Source organism: Echinops telfairi, unplaced genomic scaffold (genome assembly GCF_000313985.2).
Source record: "Echinops telfairi isolate 266 unplaced genomic scaffold, ASM31398v2 ScPeMD7_7459;HRSCAF=8497, whole genome shotgun sequence".
NCBI classification, from domain to species: domain Eukaryota; kingdom Metazoa; phylum Chordata; class Mammalia; order Afrosoricida; family Tenrecidae; genus Echinops; species Echinops telfairi.
In genome coordinates this window covers 1,526,049-1,542,862 of record NW_022111359.1, presented here as the reverse complement: position 1 = coordinate 1,542,862, position 16,814 = coordinate 1,526,049, and the positions used below count along the sequence as shown (strand labels likewise).

Here is a 16,814-nt window from a genome sequence, read left to right as displayed (position 1 = left end):
CCCCAAACTCTATTTTTGGTATTCCCTGGGGACTTCATTGCTCTGTTCCCCTTGTTGTTCTGTTCCAAGCCGTTAGTGTTTTGCCTCGGTGTGGTGGGATGTCCTTTTTGACAATGAATGCAACAGCATTCTTCTCTGTTGTCATTCCCTGCATAGTCAACCATACGACTTTTCTGATTCAAAATGGCCAATAGCAGTCCATTTCAGCTCACTAATGCCTACAATGTCAACCTTCTGCATCGTATCCCATTTTTTATGACATCCAACTTTCCTAGACTCATATTTCGCGCATTCCAACTTGTGATTATGATATTTTTGCAGCCCTTTCTTCTCACACTGAGTTGTGTCCCGTCACTAAATGAAGATTCCAATGGCTGCACTCCCACAAGCTGCACTCCGGTCGCATCACTCTTGTTGACTCTACTAGGAGAAATCCGCTCCTCCTGTCACGCTTCGAGTGTCTTCCAATTGGAGAGGTCCATTTTCTGGCACGGCCTCAGACAATGTTCTGCTTCTATTTACTAGGCCTTCGGTATCTGACCATGCTTCCATGGCATGCTTAACGTTTGTCTGGAGACTCTGATGAACCCTGTTCATTTTGGATGACCCTGCCGGCATACCAAATACAAGTGACGTAGCTTGCAGCATCACAGCAATACACAGGCTAGTACAGTGTGACAACCTGACAGACAAGTGGTAGTCTTTACATATGAGATGCTGATAACACCATGACTTGGCATGGGCACACCTTCGGTTTCAAAGTGACACCCTCACTCTTGAAATGCTTTAAAGAGATTTACTGCACAGATTTGCCCAATGCAATATGTCATTTGATTTCCTGACTGCTGCATCCATGAGGATTCTTAAGGATCCAAGCAAGATAAAATCCTGGCCAACTTCAATCATTTCTCCATTTATCATGATGGCACCTATTCATACGGTTATCTCTTGCTTTTCTTGACATTAAGCTACATCCTTACTGAAGGCTGCAGTCATTGGCCTTCATTAGCAAATGCTTCAAGTGTCCCCCACTTTCAGGAAGCAAGGTGTGTATCTGTATATAAACCTCCCCCCAATCCCGATGCTACGCTTTTCTTCATAAAGCCTAGTCTCTCAGATTATTTGCTGAGGATATAGATATAATAATAATAAATCCTTATTGTCATCAAGTTGATGCTGACTCAAAGAGACCCTGTAGGACAGGGTAGAACTACCCCTGTGAGTTTCTGAGACTGTAACTATTTATGGGAGTAGAAAATCCTGTCTTTCTCCCATGGAGCACTTGGTGGTTTTAAACTGCTCCTCTTTTGAATTTCAGCCAACTTAACCACTATACCACCAGGCTTGCTTTATAGATTAAGCATAGTGAAAGGGTATAACTCTATGCACATATTTCTTGATGTAAAACCATGCAGTATTCCCTTGTTCTGTTTGTATTATCTCTTGGTCATCGACAGGTCCTACATGAGCACAATTGTGTGTTCTGGAATTTCCATTCTTCACAATGTTATCCAGCTTGTTATGATCCAAACAATTGAATGCCTTTGCACAGTGAATAAAACACAAGGGAACATCTTGCTGGTATTCTATGCTTTCAGTCAAGATCCATTTGACATCAGCAATGATATCCCCCTTGCCATGTCTTCTTCAAGCCGCCTGGCTTGAATTCCTGACAGCTCTGTCAATGTACTCTTGCAACCAATTTTAAATTATCTTCAGAAAGAAATTTACTTGCATGTAGTGTTAATGATACTGTTTGATACGCTGCACTACGTTGTGTCTCCATGGGCACAGAAGGACCTCTTTCAGTCAGTTGGTCAGGTAGTAGTCTTCCAAATTGCTTTCATAGGCAAGTGAGTGTTTTCCTTACTTCATCAGTTTGCGGAAACTTTCCATTGGTTTTCCATCAATTCCTGGGTCCTTTTCTTTGGCTAATGCCTTCAGTGCAGCTTGGGCTTCTTCGCTCAGTACCACTGGTTCTTGAGCATATGGTACCTCTTGAAATGGTTGCATATTGACAAGTTCTTTTTGGCACAATGATGTGTGGCACTCCCATCATCATATATAAATAAAAAAAGTTATCAAAAGACAGGAAACAAAATCAAAATGGATGCCAGAAGAGGTGCTGAAACTTGTTCTTGCATATACAGTGGTAAAGGGACTAGAAGGAGTGATGAATAGACAATTTCAAAGAATAACTCAATAATGAAAGTATAATAATGAATTGTGCTAAGACCCGGAATTAGAAAAGCAAAAGGGAAAACACAGTTGGCATTTCTGAACCATAACAAATGGAGAAAAATTCAAACAAGGACCTGCAGTATTGAAAGATTTAATGGGTTAGATATTGTACAATGATAGTATCATAAAGGAAGATCAAAGGAATACCTTGTTACTGCACCAAAGAGAAATGGTCAGTGTTCAATGAGGCTCACTTAATGAGGTAACATTGTGGCAGTTACATAATCTCCTGTCAACTTGAGTGAATGGGTGGAGTCAATCAGGTCATAGCCAATAATGCCTCAGTGTGGGCACAGCCTTCTCCTGAGGATTCTAGGAACTCATGGGTCCTCCCAGGAGGCAGGACACACTCTCTCTGCTTCACAATGTGTTGACAAGGCACACAAAGCCACGTTGATGGCAGCCAGGGCCCTGGAGCTGGATGAGCCACATGGAAAGCCATGGCAGCGTTGAGATACTCCCACAAGACTTTTCACCCACGGACCTGTGATCTTCCTGCTTTCGGCATCACTGCATGTGCTGCCTGAGTCTGTAGAAGAATTTGTGGACTAGTATTGGACATATGAGCTAATATTGGACTTATGGGCTAATATTGAACTTATGGACTTGATTTGCACAGGGCCGCTTCCTGGCAGTCTGTCGAAGAGGCAGTCTTTGGTCACCTTCCTTGTCATGGCTGTGTGGGTTTGAACTGCCAATCCTGAGGTTAGGCGTCAAGCATGAACAGTTGCCCCACAGACCTTGTTGTTCCTTCTCACAGAACACTTCTGATTCCCGTGGACTGTGTTGGCCAAAGGTGTCTGGGCCATTGATGTGGCCTTCTGAGCTCAGCCTTTAACACAGTGGTTCTCAACCTGTGGGTGGGACCCCTTTGGGGGGTAGAATGACCCTTTCACAGGGGTCACCTGCTTCATAACAGTAGCAAAATTATAGCTAAGAAGTAGCAACGAAAATAATTTTATGGTTGGGGGTCACAACCTGAGTAACTGCATTAAAGGGTCGCAGTAGTAGGGAGGTTGAGAACCACTGCTTTAAGAGGTCTGGTGTGTTGTTACTGTGCTCTCACTTCATTCCAGTGGCTAGTCTACTGAGAAGTGGGGGGCAAGGTCAGCACACAGCAGAGCTGCTTCTGCCCCTACAGCAAGTGCTCAGCAACACACACTTATGTGTCAGAAAGAGCAGGTCATGCATCACAGGCATAAACTTGGTGAGCTCTGCTCTTGTGCCAGCCCTTACATGGGCGGGTCTTTACAGGAGCTTCCTATTTATCGGAATAAGATAATCCTTATTCCTACTACCAAGTGAGGAAACTGAGACTCCGAGAAGCCACAAGCCTGTCATGGGGACAAATGCTCAAGGTAACACTAAGTATATACAAGAGTAAGTACACATACATATAAGCAAAAAACACTCACTGCTATCAAATCTATTCTGACTCAGCAACTCCACAGGGCATAGAACTGCCCTTTCTTTATAAGGCTGTACATCTACAGGAGCTGACAGCCTCATCTTTCTTGGGCAGAGCAGCTGGTGGTTTTGAACTGCTGCCCTTTAGCACAGCAGTCCAATTTGTAACCCACTGTTACTACATCACCAAGGTTCCATGCACCCCCCCCACGTATAAACAAGAGTGTGAGGTGGCTTCAAAAAGTTTGCGCATAAAATTTGAGTGAAAATTTCCCATGAACTCTTTGATGGACACTTATATAGAGTCCCTAGGTGTCTTAATTTGTTGACCTCTGAACTGATGATGGAGGAGCCCTGATGGCGGAGTGGTCATGTGTTGGGCTGCTAACTTCAAGGTTGGCAGTTTGAAACCACCATCCACTAAAGATGAGGCTTTCTACCCCCATTAAGAATTATAGTCTGGGAAACCCATGGGGGAAATCCTACTGTCCTATCTATAGGGTTGCTCTGAATAGGAATTGAATTGGCGGTGAGACCTGTTGGGAGGTTAGTGGTTTGAAACTACCCAGAGGAACCTTGAAACAAACAGCCTGGAGATGTGTTTCTGCAACGCAGAGCATTGACGAGCCACAGAGCACAGGAAAATTCTGCCACATTTTATGTCTCGTAAGCAAGCACTGATTCAATGAGCAATTCTTTAGTGGCTCATATTGGACAATTGTTGTTGTAGGTGACAGAATCACTGTGACCCAGAGATTCAACTCCTACCTATATAATAGCCACAGGAGCATTTTACATGAATATTCATAGAAATGTTATTCACAGTGGACTAAGGTGAAAAGAAACCACATATCGGTCGAAACATAATGAACATACTATGCGTGTATACATACATTTATATATATATATATACAGAGCTCTGGTGGCATAGTGGTTATAGGTTCAGCTACTAACCCCAAGGGCAGCAGTTCAAAACCACCAGACACTCCTCAGGAGAAAGAGGAAGCTTTCTCCTTCTGGAGAGTCAGTCTTGGAAACCCACAGGGGAATTCTACCCTGTTCTATAGGGTCACTTTGAGTCAGCCTTGCCTGGATGGCAGAGAGGTTTTAAAAACATATAACATGTACTCAACCTTAGAAAGAAATAAACATCTGGTACATGTTATGACACAGAGGAACCTTGAAGGCATTGTCACGAGTGAAAAAAGACACCAAAGGACACAACTTGCATGGCTCCATTTTTATGTCATGTCCACAACACGCAAATGCGGAGACCAAGGGTTCCCAGTGGTTCCCAGGAACTGAAAGGGAGGCAACAGGCGGATACTGATAAAGGGTACGGACTTTTTCCTTGGGGGGATGGGATTGTTTTCAAACAGGGTGAAGGCTGTGCACCATTGGGAATGTACAAACGCATTTCTACACGTAAGATCATTAACATGGTAACACTGACATGTGTTACAAAACTAACAAAAACAAATGTCAAGCTCGTAGAAAACACAAGATAAGTAACTTTGAAAGATTGTGCAACCTGTACCATTAAAACTTAAAACTAAAAAAAGAGCTACCATGTCTTCTTTTGCTTTAAATATTTAATTTCACTGAAGCACATGCTTACGAGAACACTGTGCATCAAGTCCCCAGGCAGCCCACTCACTGACACAGCTTTTCCTACTGTTAACAAGTTGCCCTTTGGGGTTGTGTGGCACACCATTCAGGAGCTTTCCACTGTACTTCTCCCTTGGCTTATTTGTTCTTCTGACCACAGTCCCTGCCACGGAGTCGGGGCTGGCTCAGAGCCACCCTATGCAGCAGGGTAGAACTGCATCTGTGAGCTTCTGAGACTGTCACTCTTTACGGAGTAGAAAGCCCCACCTTTCCCCCATTCTTCTGATAGACCAGTGTACATTTAATCTTCTTCATCAATGCCATAATCCAAAGGCATCGATTCTTTCCCAGTGTTCCTGACTCGATCTCCAGCTTTCACATTGTCCAGCCTAAGAGATGGTGTAAGATTCCATGGCTTGGGTCAGGCAGCTCTCAGCCTTAAAAGTTATATATTTGACTTTTCACACTTTAAGGAGGTCTTTTGCAGCAAATTTGCCCCATATAATATATACTTTGATTTCATAACTGTTCCTGGCGTTCATTTTCATTTACTTGGATGAAAATGAAAATGAAAATAAACTAATGAGTTAGGAAGAGATGTTGAAGAATCTTAAATACGTAGTGCCAAATGGAAACAACAAGAAAAACCAATACAGCCTTCAGTATAGTTTGTACCTCAATTAAAGAAAACAAGAATTTCACAACTATACTAATATGCAATTCCACAACAAATGGAGAAAAGATAGAAGTTTGGAAGTTGTCAAGGATTTAATTTTATTTGAATCCTCAATCAACATTCACAGAAATAGCAATAAAGAAATCAAATGATGGACTGCATTGGATACATCTGCTGAAAACTATCTCTTTAACATGCCTAAAAGCAAGGATTTCACGTTGAGGACCAAGGTGTGCCTGGCTGAAGACAGTATCTCCAATGGGCTCTGATACATGAGAAAGGTGGACAGTGAATAAGGAAGTACAGAAAAGACCTGATGCCTTTGAATTGTGCTGCTGGTGAAGAATATTAAATGTAATACAGATTATCAGAAGAATGGATTATGTGTTGGAAGAAGCACAACTAGAAAACGCCTTAGAAGGATGGTGAGACTTCTCACGTACTTGGGGCATATTATCTGGAGAGAAAAATCCTTGGAGGACATTTTGCTTGGCAAATTAGAGAGGATGGGTGACAAGATGCAATGACATCACCCACAACTGATAAAACAGGATCAAACATAGCAAGTTGTGAAGTTGGCGCAAGAAAGTGTTTCCTTCCATGGTATTTGAGTTATGTGAATAAGAACCAAATCAACAGCAACCAACGACAGCTTAAGAGCTCAAAATAACTAAGTGTGGGACACTGAGCAAAACCAGAAAACCACCACCACCAAAACGCCAGTTAAAATTTTGGTGTGAACAATTAAATAAATAAAGGAGAAGAAAAAACTAATTTTTGGTAGAACTCCAGGTTTTATATAGATATACGAAATAATTTGGAATAGAAAATACTATGTGTTAAACAGCATGGTAATAATAATCACAGCCAAAAATTATCTATGAGCAGTAAAATTAGGAGGCCAAAGGACGATGAGAATCAAAATACTTACACTCTCTCAGAATTTTATCCCAATAGAAACTTACTAGCAATAAAGGGTTTTTTAGTTAGCATTACAATAGGGAAGAATGAAAGCAAATGTAAAAAACATGGAAACAGAGTAAAAAACATGGAAACAGAGTAAAACACACTTACACTAATACAAGTTCAGTGTATTTCAGTGTATAAAATTACTGTCAATAACATATTAAAAAACCATAAAATCACAATTTCTCAAGTTACTCCCTGCAGCCTCCTTTGAGATAGCCAAAGACTTACAGATAAAACTTAAGTTCAAGTAAGGAAGCAGCAAATACTACGGAGGACAACAGCACCACTGTTATAATGAAACTATTATTTCCCCCAAATGCATAAAGTGGCTTTAATGATCCCTTCTTTGAGTCAGTACTGTTTTCTGAGAAGTTTTGCTTTTTATTTTAGACTTCCAGAAATTTCCTATTTGATGTTATGTAATCAAGAATGAAACAAACCCCCCAATGTTGTCCCAAATGTCAAGTATAAAGGGTTACCTATATATCCCTTAAGAAGTTGGAATGATCGGCTGGCTTCACCAATGGGCTCCAACATAATTAACAATCGTGAGGATGGTTCTGTTGTACACAGGGTCCCAAGAGTCAGAATCGAGTCTCTGGCACCTAAAATTAGCATCTCCTTACATTCATAGGGCCTTTACCCACTATGAGTTCTTACGTGTGCATTGAGGGCTGAGAGCTGCCTGAAAGCTTTCCCACATGCCTTGCATTCATAGGGCCTCACATTACTGTGAGTCCTGATGTGTTTATTGAGAGTTGAGAGCTGTCTGAAGGCTTTCCCACATTCCTTACATTCATAGGGCCGCTCTCCAGTGTGGGTTCTTATGTGTGTTATGAGCGTTGAAGAACAAATGAAGGTCTTTCCACATTCCTTACACTCATATGGCCTCTCTCCACTGTAAGTCCGAATATGTGCAATGAGGGCTGAGAGCTGCCTAAAGGCTTTCCCACATTCCTTGCATTCGTAAGGTTTCTCTCCAGTGTGAATCCGTGTATGTATCGTGAGAGTTGAGGAATCATTAAAAGCTTTCCCACATTCCTTACATTTATACGGTCTCTCTTCACTGTGAGTTCTTCTTATGTGTTTAGTAAGGGTTGAGAGCTGTTTAAAATCTTTCCCACATTCCTTACATTCATAAGGCCGCTCTCCTGTGTGAGTTCTTATATGTCTAGTAAGGGTGGAAGCTCGACTAAAGGATTCCCCACAGTGTTTACAATCATAAGCCCTCTCTTCAGTGTGAATTCTTAAATGTTTAGTGAGAGCTGAGGCATGAATAAAGGCTTTCCCACATTCCTTACATTCATATGGTCTCTCTACAGTGTGAGTTCTATGTATACTAAGGGCTACGGAATCCAAACCTTTCCCATATTCCTTGGTGTCACGAGGTCCCTCCACGTGAATTCTTCTTACGTGTTTAGTTAGGTGTGAGTGTCGACTAAAAGCTTTTCCACATTCCTTACATTCATAAGGCCTCTCCCCACTGTGGGTTCTTATATGTCTAGTGAGAGTTGAGGCAATTCTAAAGGTTTTACCACATTCCATGCATTCGTAAGGCCTCTCTTCACTGTGAGTTCTTATATGTTTAGTTAGGTATGAGGCCTCAGTAAAGGCTTTTCCACATTCTTTACACTCGTAAGGTCTCTCTGCACTGTGTGTTCTTACGTGTTTGCTAAGGTTGGATGAACACGTAAAGGTTTTCCCACATTCCTTACATTCATAGGGCCTCTCTCCAGTGTGGGTTCTGATATGTTTAGTGAGGGATGAGGCCTCACTAAAGGCTTTCCCACATTCTCCACATTCATAAGGCCTTTCTCCGCTGTGAGTTCTTAAATGTCTAGTGAGGGCTGAGAGGTGCAAAAAGGCTTTCCCACATTCCTTACACTCGTAAGGCATATCTCTATTATATTTTTTATCTAAAATGAGGGATGAAGTTTGACTGTATGTTTTACAACATTCTTTACATTCACAGTTGCTTGCATGCTCCCAAAAGGATGACAAACTACAGAAATCTTTCCCATAGTCATTGCATTCATAACTTTTCACACTTGTGAGTGGTGTCACAGGATGCTTAAGTGTTGAGGTACAAATGAAGTCTTTTCCACATGCCTTACACTTAAGGGGCTTCTTCCCATTAAGGGTTGTCATAGAGGTGAGAAGTGAGAGGTAAGAGGGAGAACTGCTGGCTTCCCCACATTCCTTACACGGACAAGTACTGCATCCGCTTTGAGAAGTGGCATGATGTGAGCACTGATCCACGAAGGCTTGCCCACACTCATAGCACTCAAAAGGGTTTTCTTCTGGAGGGTTTCTTTGTAACGCAGTGAGGTCTGGAATCCAGCTGACAGGTTTTCCACACTGATTGTCTTGGTTATTTCCATACAGGCTCTCTTTTGTATGACTTCTGCTAAAAACAGGTAACTTGGTTAGAAATACATCTGTTCCCATTTTCCAATTATTAAACAAACATGTAAGGTTCCTGTCCATCATCTAGTCAAAATACTACTTTATCACTTTTTCAAAAATATATAGCTTCCTGATAATTGTATCCAGGTAAAATATATTTCAAATACTTGATATCTTATGCATGAACATGAGTAAGTGTATTGTGAAAATTCATTGAATATATAGCTTTATAGCTAGGTTTATGTATATGTTGCTGTTAGGTCCTGTCAAGTCAGGCCTGCTTCCTGGCCATCCTGTCTACAATAAAATGAAACACTGTGCGATCATGCACCAATTTTTTAAATTGTTGCTATGTTTGGGCCCATAATTGCAGTCTTTATATCAATACATCTTTTTGAAAATCTTTTTACTGATCCTTTACTTCACCACGAATGTGTGTGTGTGTGTACCTGTGTGTATATATAATAAAATCCCATTGCCACCGAGTTGATTCTGACTCATAACAACCCTACATGGGAGGACCACTGTTCATTAGGGCTTTTAGAAGATGCTAAGGCTTTATGAGAGAAAAACAGCCTCCTTTTTCTTTTGTAGAAATCGTGGTGGGATTGAACTACTGCCTTTGTAATTAGCAACTCAGGGTGCCCACAAGGCTCATATAGATATTTGTGTGCCTGTATAAACGTAAGTTATATATTGTGATGAAACACAGAACTTTATCTCGGGGCACTAATTTCTCTTCTATAAATGACACTCACCTCAACTCACGCCTCTGTTTTTTCAGCTGATCTTGACTATCACCTGATTCGGAGGTTTCTCCCAACACGAAGCACCAGGTGTTATTCTTCGGAGTTTCCACTATTACCTGTTCACTGGATGACTTTTCTCCATCACTAAGGTTTTTAGACACTGAACCAGTAATTCAAGTTCAGGTTTGCAATATGAAACAAAAAAGGAGAGCAATTATTAATGAGGGAAAGGCTGCTGTGAACAAAGACAGACTTAGCCACATTTTGCTACTTTAGTAATTTGGTAATGGTTAAAAATAATGTGCTAAGAAATACATCCATGAGGATTAGAAGGACATAGAAACAAATAAGTATCATTAGGAGAGCTTGATAGAAACATGTTGGCTACAACAACCATATAACATTAAATGAGGAAAAAGGTCTCTGTGATTACAGATGTGAGAAAAATGCTAAAGTCAGAAAAGTAAGCTCAAGTTTTCTGTGAAGTACTGTCTTCAACACAAAAGAGACTTTTCCTAGGTGACTGATTCAAGTGGAATTTCTCATCTCCACTGTTCCTTTCTCCTCCAGAAACACAAAAGGGTATCGCTGACATGGCTCTCAGAGACAAATGCACATCACGAGAGAAGAGAGGGCAGGACAATGATCATCTCCCTCATGCGGAGCCAATACTCTGCTCTTCAAGGTCTTGGAACATGGGTAGGTATGAGTTTATCTGCAGGTAAATAATCATGTCACCCTTGTAACCAGCACAGTGAAACTCTACAAGGTCTCCAAACACAACTGTTAGGACCACAAAATAAATCCTGAAACTAGATGCTTACCTTACTCTTAGAATCCTTTCAAAACTTCAGGGCTGCTAATTACAATATAAATAAAAATTCATTTGACAACATAGGTCTTTATATTCATGGGAAAGCCAAAATACTTAAGTTCCACTATTGACGGGACTCTTGTCAGGTTTATTCAATTATTTATTCTCATTCTTCACCCCGAAACTGAAGGAGTCATTGAGTAACACATTTTTGTTCACTAAAGGAACATCTATTTTTTTCAGTTGATACTATTCTTACCTACTGAAGCCAAGTTCTTGAAGGTTTCCGTCATTACATCTCTGTAGAGTTTCCTCTGAGTAATATCCAGCAACGCCCATTCTTCCTGGCTAAAGACCACTTCCACATCCTCAATTAGCAGCGATTCCTGAAACATCCCACGCATAATGGATCAGAGCATGGTACCATGCACTCCAACGTGTACAAGAACTGAAAGGTGAGGTTAACAGGCTGGGGGAGTAGGGTGTAGGCTATAAAATGAAGTTGTATTCCACCTAGATTTACTCGAGAGTACACTCTCATCCACGTAATTTTCTCACTAACTATATTCACTTCCTTATTGACTGCCCCCTGTCTCAGACTTCCAAAACACGGACACAAATTATCAACAGTTTTGAGTACTGCCACGTACAGTCTTTGTTCTCTCTTTATGGAATGAAGGAAAGGATCAAAATTGACGTCTGCAGCAACTCTAAAACTTGATGTTGAACTGAGAGTAGTTAAAGAAAATGGGAGAAACACCCCCTCCCTCAATGAAATAAGAGCTGAGCAGAAGTTTTCAAAGGGCAGCTCAGAAAGACAAAATAACACACTTTAATACACTAAGATGTGCAAAGACCTGGAGTGAGAAAGCCAAAAGAGAACACACTAAGCGTTTCTCAAGCTGAAAGAAGAAATTCACACCTGAAGTTGAAGTGATAAAGGATTTTTGAGCACCATGTGAGAGGCTTCATGAAGTGTCAAAGTATAAGGAAAGTAGAATACCCTTAGAAATGATACCAAAAAGAATCGACTGATATTTAAACATTTCAGGAGGTACTATATGGTCAAGAATCAATGGCACTTAAAGAAGTCCAAAGCTGATAAAAATTCTCTGGTAAAAAATAAGCCACCAGGAATTGACAGAAAACCAACAGAAACATTTCAACAAATGAACACAATGCTGAAAGTGTGAACTCATCAATGAGAAGAAATTTGGCCATCTGGGAAATGCAAATCAAAACAACCATGAGATAGCCTAGTACCCACAAGGATAGCCCAATTGAAAAAACCAGAAAGCAACAAATGTTGGAGGGGGTGTGGTGAGGTAGGGACTTTCATTCGCTGCTGGTGGTCTTGAAGATATATACAGCCACTGTGGAAAGCAATTTGGAGATACCCCAAACAGATGGAAATAGAGTTACCTTCCAACCCAGCGATTCCACTACTGGGCATACACCCAGAAGAAATAAGAAACAGGCCATGAGCAGACATCTGCGCTCCAATGTTCATCGCTGTGCAGTTCACAATCGCAAATAATTGGAAATAGCCTAAATTTCCATCAATAGAGGAAATAGATTGAAAACTCCGGCATATCCACACAATGGAGTGCTAGCTCCCTACAAAACACGATGAACTAATGAAGCACCATCTTGTGGAAAGAGCTGGAGGACATTATACTGAGTGAAGTCAGCCAAGCAGAAAAGGGCAAGTTCAACATGAGTCCACTGAGCTAAGAACAAATAACAGAATGGGCACAGGGGAAAATGCACATACAGCACAGTTCCCGGGCTGAAGACCAGAGACTCTGGCAAGAGCCAGATCAAACACAATGATGCATATGACATTAAAATAAATAAATAAATAAAAGGAAAAGGGGAAAAAAAAGATGCAAGTAACACCTGTGTGGAAAGACATCCCACCCCCCCACCCCGCCCCCACATATGCTCACAGAGGGATCAGGGAAGAAAAATGATGGGAAAGGGGGAACAGGGCATTAATCCACCCAGGGAGGACTGCTTATGTCTCCACAGGAAAGGGAGAGAGAATAGCTCACATTCCATAGTGCCATGCCTTAAGGGTGACATTCTTGCATAGGGCAGCTTGACCACACCACGGAGAGGGCTGCAGGGCTGGCCTCAGCTCCAGGTGTCATTGGGACTAGGTATCAGAAGTTCAAAAACAAGCAATCAAATTGACTTGAAGAAGTGTAGACAAAGTGGAGACCCAAAACCTACCTGTAAGGTAATTGGACAGTCCTCTCACAGAAGGGCCATATGGGAGGGAAGATGTATCCACAGTGCAGCACAGTGCAGTATAGCACTGATGACACACAACTATCCTCAAGTTCTTTAATATTATGGTCCCAGTTTTACCTCATTAAGCTTGTTAGACCTGCAAATATTCAAGTTTATAAGAAAGATTGCTTGATTCATGAAATCCAAGATAGATAAACCCTCAGAAATAGTAATTGGGGGGGAGAGGCTAAAAAATAGTAATGGGAGCAATGATTCCCTGGGGGTAAGGAAAGGAGGAGGAGGGAACCAACAGTAAAGATGGCTGTATAACCCCACTCGAGGGGAACGGATACAGTGGATGGTGTAAGATAGTTCAAATGATAATAATAATAACTATTTATAACACAAGAACAAGGGTTCCTGGGGGATAGGGTGGGGAGGGAGGGGATAAAGGGGACCTGATATCAAAGCATCTAAGAAGAAAGAAAATGTTTTGAAAATGATGGTGGCAGTAATTTTACAATTATATTTGATCTTAATTGAATGATGGATTGTTATATTATCTGTAAGAGCTCCAATAAAATGATTAAAAATGAAAAAACAAAAACAAATTTGAAAGACAGCTACCTGTCCGATCACCTGGGAGATAACTATATGTCAACATTTGTGCCTAATCCAAAGAAAAATCCTTGAATAAAATGGGGAATTCACTGAAAAAATATTACAAGGAAGTAAAATTTGGCTGAAAATAAGTTAAAAGCAGTTGCTGCAGTATATTGGCAAGGAAGTCCCAAACACTCAAGGTATCTTCAGATAAGGACACGGAACAAGGGATATCATTGTGGTGAACACTAGAAAAGCGTTTACCTACGTTCACATACTGTGAAAAGGGTGTGCTCCGTGGGTCCTAACCCATTGGGGATAATGTTGCAAAGAACGGGATTCCAGAGCACTTCATTGTGCTCACGAGGAGTCTGTAAGCAGCCCAAGAGGCAGTCATTTGAATCAAACAAGAGGATACTGCATTGTTCAAAATCAGGAAAGATGCATGTCAGGGCTGCACCCTTTAACCATACTCATTTATTCTGCATCCTGAGAAGATAAACACCACATCAGGATTAGCATCTTAACAACCTGCAGTATGAGAAAACATAGTCTTGCTTACGGAAACTCAAGAGCGCTTAAAACACATACTGACGAAGGTCAACGGCCAGTCTTCAGGACTAGACCTCAGCAGAAGCAGACCAGAATGCCCACAGCTGGCCCGATAAGCACCGTGATGACACAGAAGACATCGAGGGTCCCAGGGTCTCATTTTACTGAAATCCACAACCAACGCGCACGTAAGCTGCTCTTGTGCAATGAAACTTCCTATTGCACTGAGGACATCTGCTGCAAAAGTCCCTTTAAAAAGATCCAAGAGCGAAAGCTGTCACACTGAAGACTACGGAGCGCCGGCCCAGGCGCCGCTCCCCGGGCCACAGCGACATGCAGACCTTCACAGACTGCGGACAGCCGGCAGGGCGTGAGGGACCCTGACCCTCCCTGTGACACAAGCACAGCGGCCTGGGTGGTGGCGGGGATGACGTTACACGACCGCACGGTATCACAGAGTAAGCAGCCCAGCAAGTTTTCCCTGCAAACCTTGTTGGATTGGCCGCTGTTTGGTTACACGCACTTTTTACCACACATGCACCCACAGACACACATATGTGTAAGTGAGCTGAAATGCAGACAGCTCACCTGTTAAATTACCCACAAAGTCACACACTTAACACCAAGGCCTCCAGAGGAACCGTTCTAAAACTCCCTCAGATTTCCAGCCCCTTCACAGCCCACCGTGACAACCTGGACCCTGACCAAGGGACCCCGTGAGAAAGAGCACCCTCCATGACCATCCAGATGTGGCGAGAGAAAACCTGCTAGACTGCATGCTGCGTGCTAACACAAAGCAGCTGTCAAGAGCAGCTCCTCTTGTCCGGGAGCGATGGGGCGAGCCCTCCAGGCCCTTGCTCATCAAATCCCAACGCCTCCCCCACGGCAGGGGGTGGGCCACATTGCACGTGTTAAAGCCATCCCAAACATAACAGTACCACAATGACATGAGGTTCCATGTACTGAGGAACTGGGGTTCCTAGAAGGTTTTCAATGTTGTTGTTGTTGTTAGGTGCCATCTAGTCAGTTCCAGCCCACAGTGACACGACACACAACACAATGAAACACTGCACGGTCCAGCACCAGCCTTGCAAATGTTCCTGTGCCTGAGCCCACGGCTGCAGTTACGGTGTCTGTCGGCCCATCTCATTGAGAACTACAGTAACGAGTAAATACCATCTACCGCCAGTCGGACAAAGATAACTTATACTAGAGGCCTGTTTATTGATCCCACTTCCTTTTACTTTGTTCATAATCTGCAATGTTCAACAACAACCTATCAGTCATGCTGAAGAAAGAAACAACTTCGAGAGACAGAGCAAGCATCAAATTCAGACTAAGATCAGGCACAGCTTTTCCAATTATCAGGCAAAAAAGTCAAATAACATAGTTAACATGCTGGGCACATCAATGAGCATACACCACATAACAACACATGGGGCATGTGAGCAGAGAGCTAAAAACCGGAACAAGAAAACAAAGGGAATGTGGCGATCAAAAAATAAAATAAGAGGTTGGAAATGAAGACCACCTTTAGCTAAGGCCAACTGGATGTAGCATTCCGTAGTTCTTTAGAGTTAAGATTGCACATTGTGCTGCTAACCTCACGGTCAGCAGTTCGAAACCACCAGCTGCTCTACAGGGGAAAGAGCAGGCTTTCTACTGCTGGAATGAGTGCCAATCTCACAAACCCACAAGGGCAGGTCTACCCTGTCCTACAGGGTCGCTATGAGTCAGCGTGAACTCAACGGCACGGAGCTTGGAGTTGATTTTGGTGTGTACTGCTAGGAAAAGGTTGCAAGGCTAACTTGTACATTAAAAAGGGTAAGTCGGATGCTATCTTTCGTGTAACACAGGAGCTGAAGTAATCTGCTTGTTTTGGCAAGGTGCTTCCAAAAGTAATACAGTGGGCACTCAAGGAAAGATTGGGGTCGAAAGAAGAGCTGGGTGAAGATCAGAGAGAGAACAGGTCTTCATAAAGCACACCTTCAAACTTCATGTGGCTTTGAAATCTGAAGGCATTACCCACTGGAAAAGCACAGTTTCAGCTAATCCTTATTGTACTTTTTGAAAATGTTATCAATTGGATCTTAACTGTTTTTTCCTAGGAATCACGTTCATAATAATAAAACTACTGAAAATTTGGTTATTTAGGATTCTAATGTTATTAAATAGTCGAGTGAACCAAACCCAGTGTTGTGCAGTCAATTCTTGATTCATAACGGCCTTGTAGGACAATGCAGAACTGACCCATAGTGTCTCCAAAGCTGTCATCGATACAAATGACCACTAAGTCACATCCTGATGAATGGAGAAAAGATAGAAGTCGTCAAGGATTTTGTCTTGCTTCGATCCACAATCAATGATCACGGAAGCAACAATCGAGATCAGAAGACACACTGCACTGGGTAAATCTGCTAATCAAGACTTCTTTATAAAGTATTGAAAAGCAAGGATGCGGGGGAGGGGGAAAAAAAGGAAAATGAGCTGATTCCGGGAACCCAAGAGGCAAGCGAATTTTGGGAATGATGAGGGCAACAAATGTATAGATGTG

General features: G+C 42.1%; 1 protein-coding gene across 1 annotated transcript in view; it reads right to left on the bottom strand.

Moving 5' to 3' along the window:
* Positions 1 to 6,005: 6,005 nt before the first annotated feature.
* LOC101663996 (zinc finger protein 420-like) overlaps positions 6,006 to 16,814 on the bottom strand; it is a 13,823-nt gene continuing 3,014 nt past the window's right edge. The window contains exons 2-4 of the mRNA XM_045300159.1: positions 11,130 to 11,256; positions 10,066 to 10,216; positions 6,006 to 9,308 (exon numbers count right to left, since the gene is read on the bottom strand). Of these exons, the coding sequence (XP_045156094.1) occupies positions 7,541 to 9,308; positions 10,066 to 10,216; positions 11,130 to 11,256 (2,046 nt within the window). The 3' untranslated portion in view covers positions 6,006 to 7,540. The remainder of the gene's footprint in view (positions 9,309 to 10,065; positions 10,217 to 11,129; positions 11,257 to 16,814) is intronic.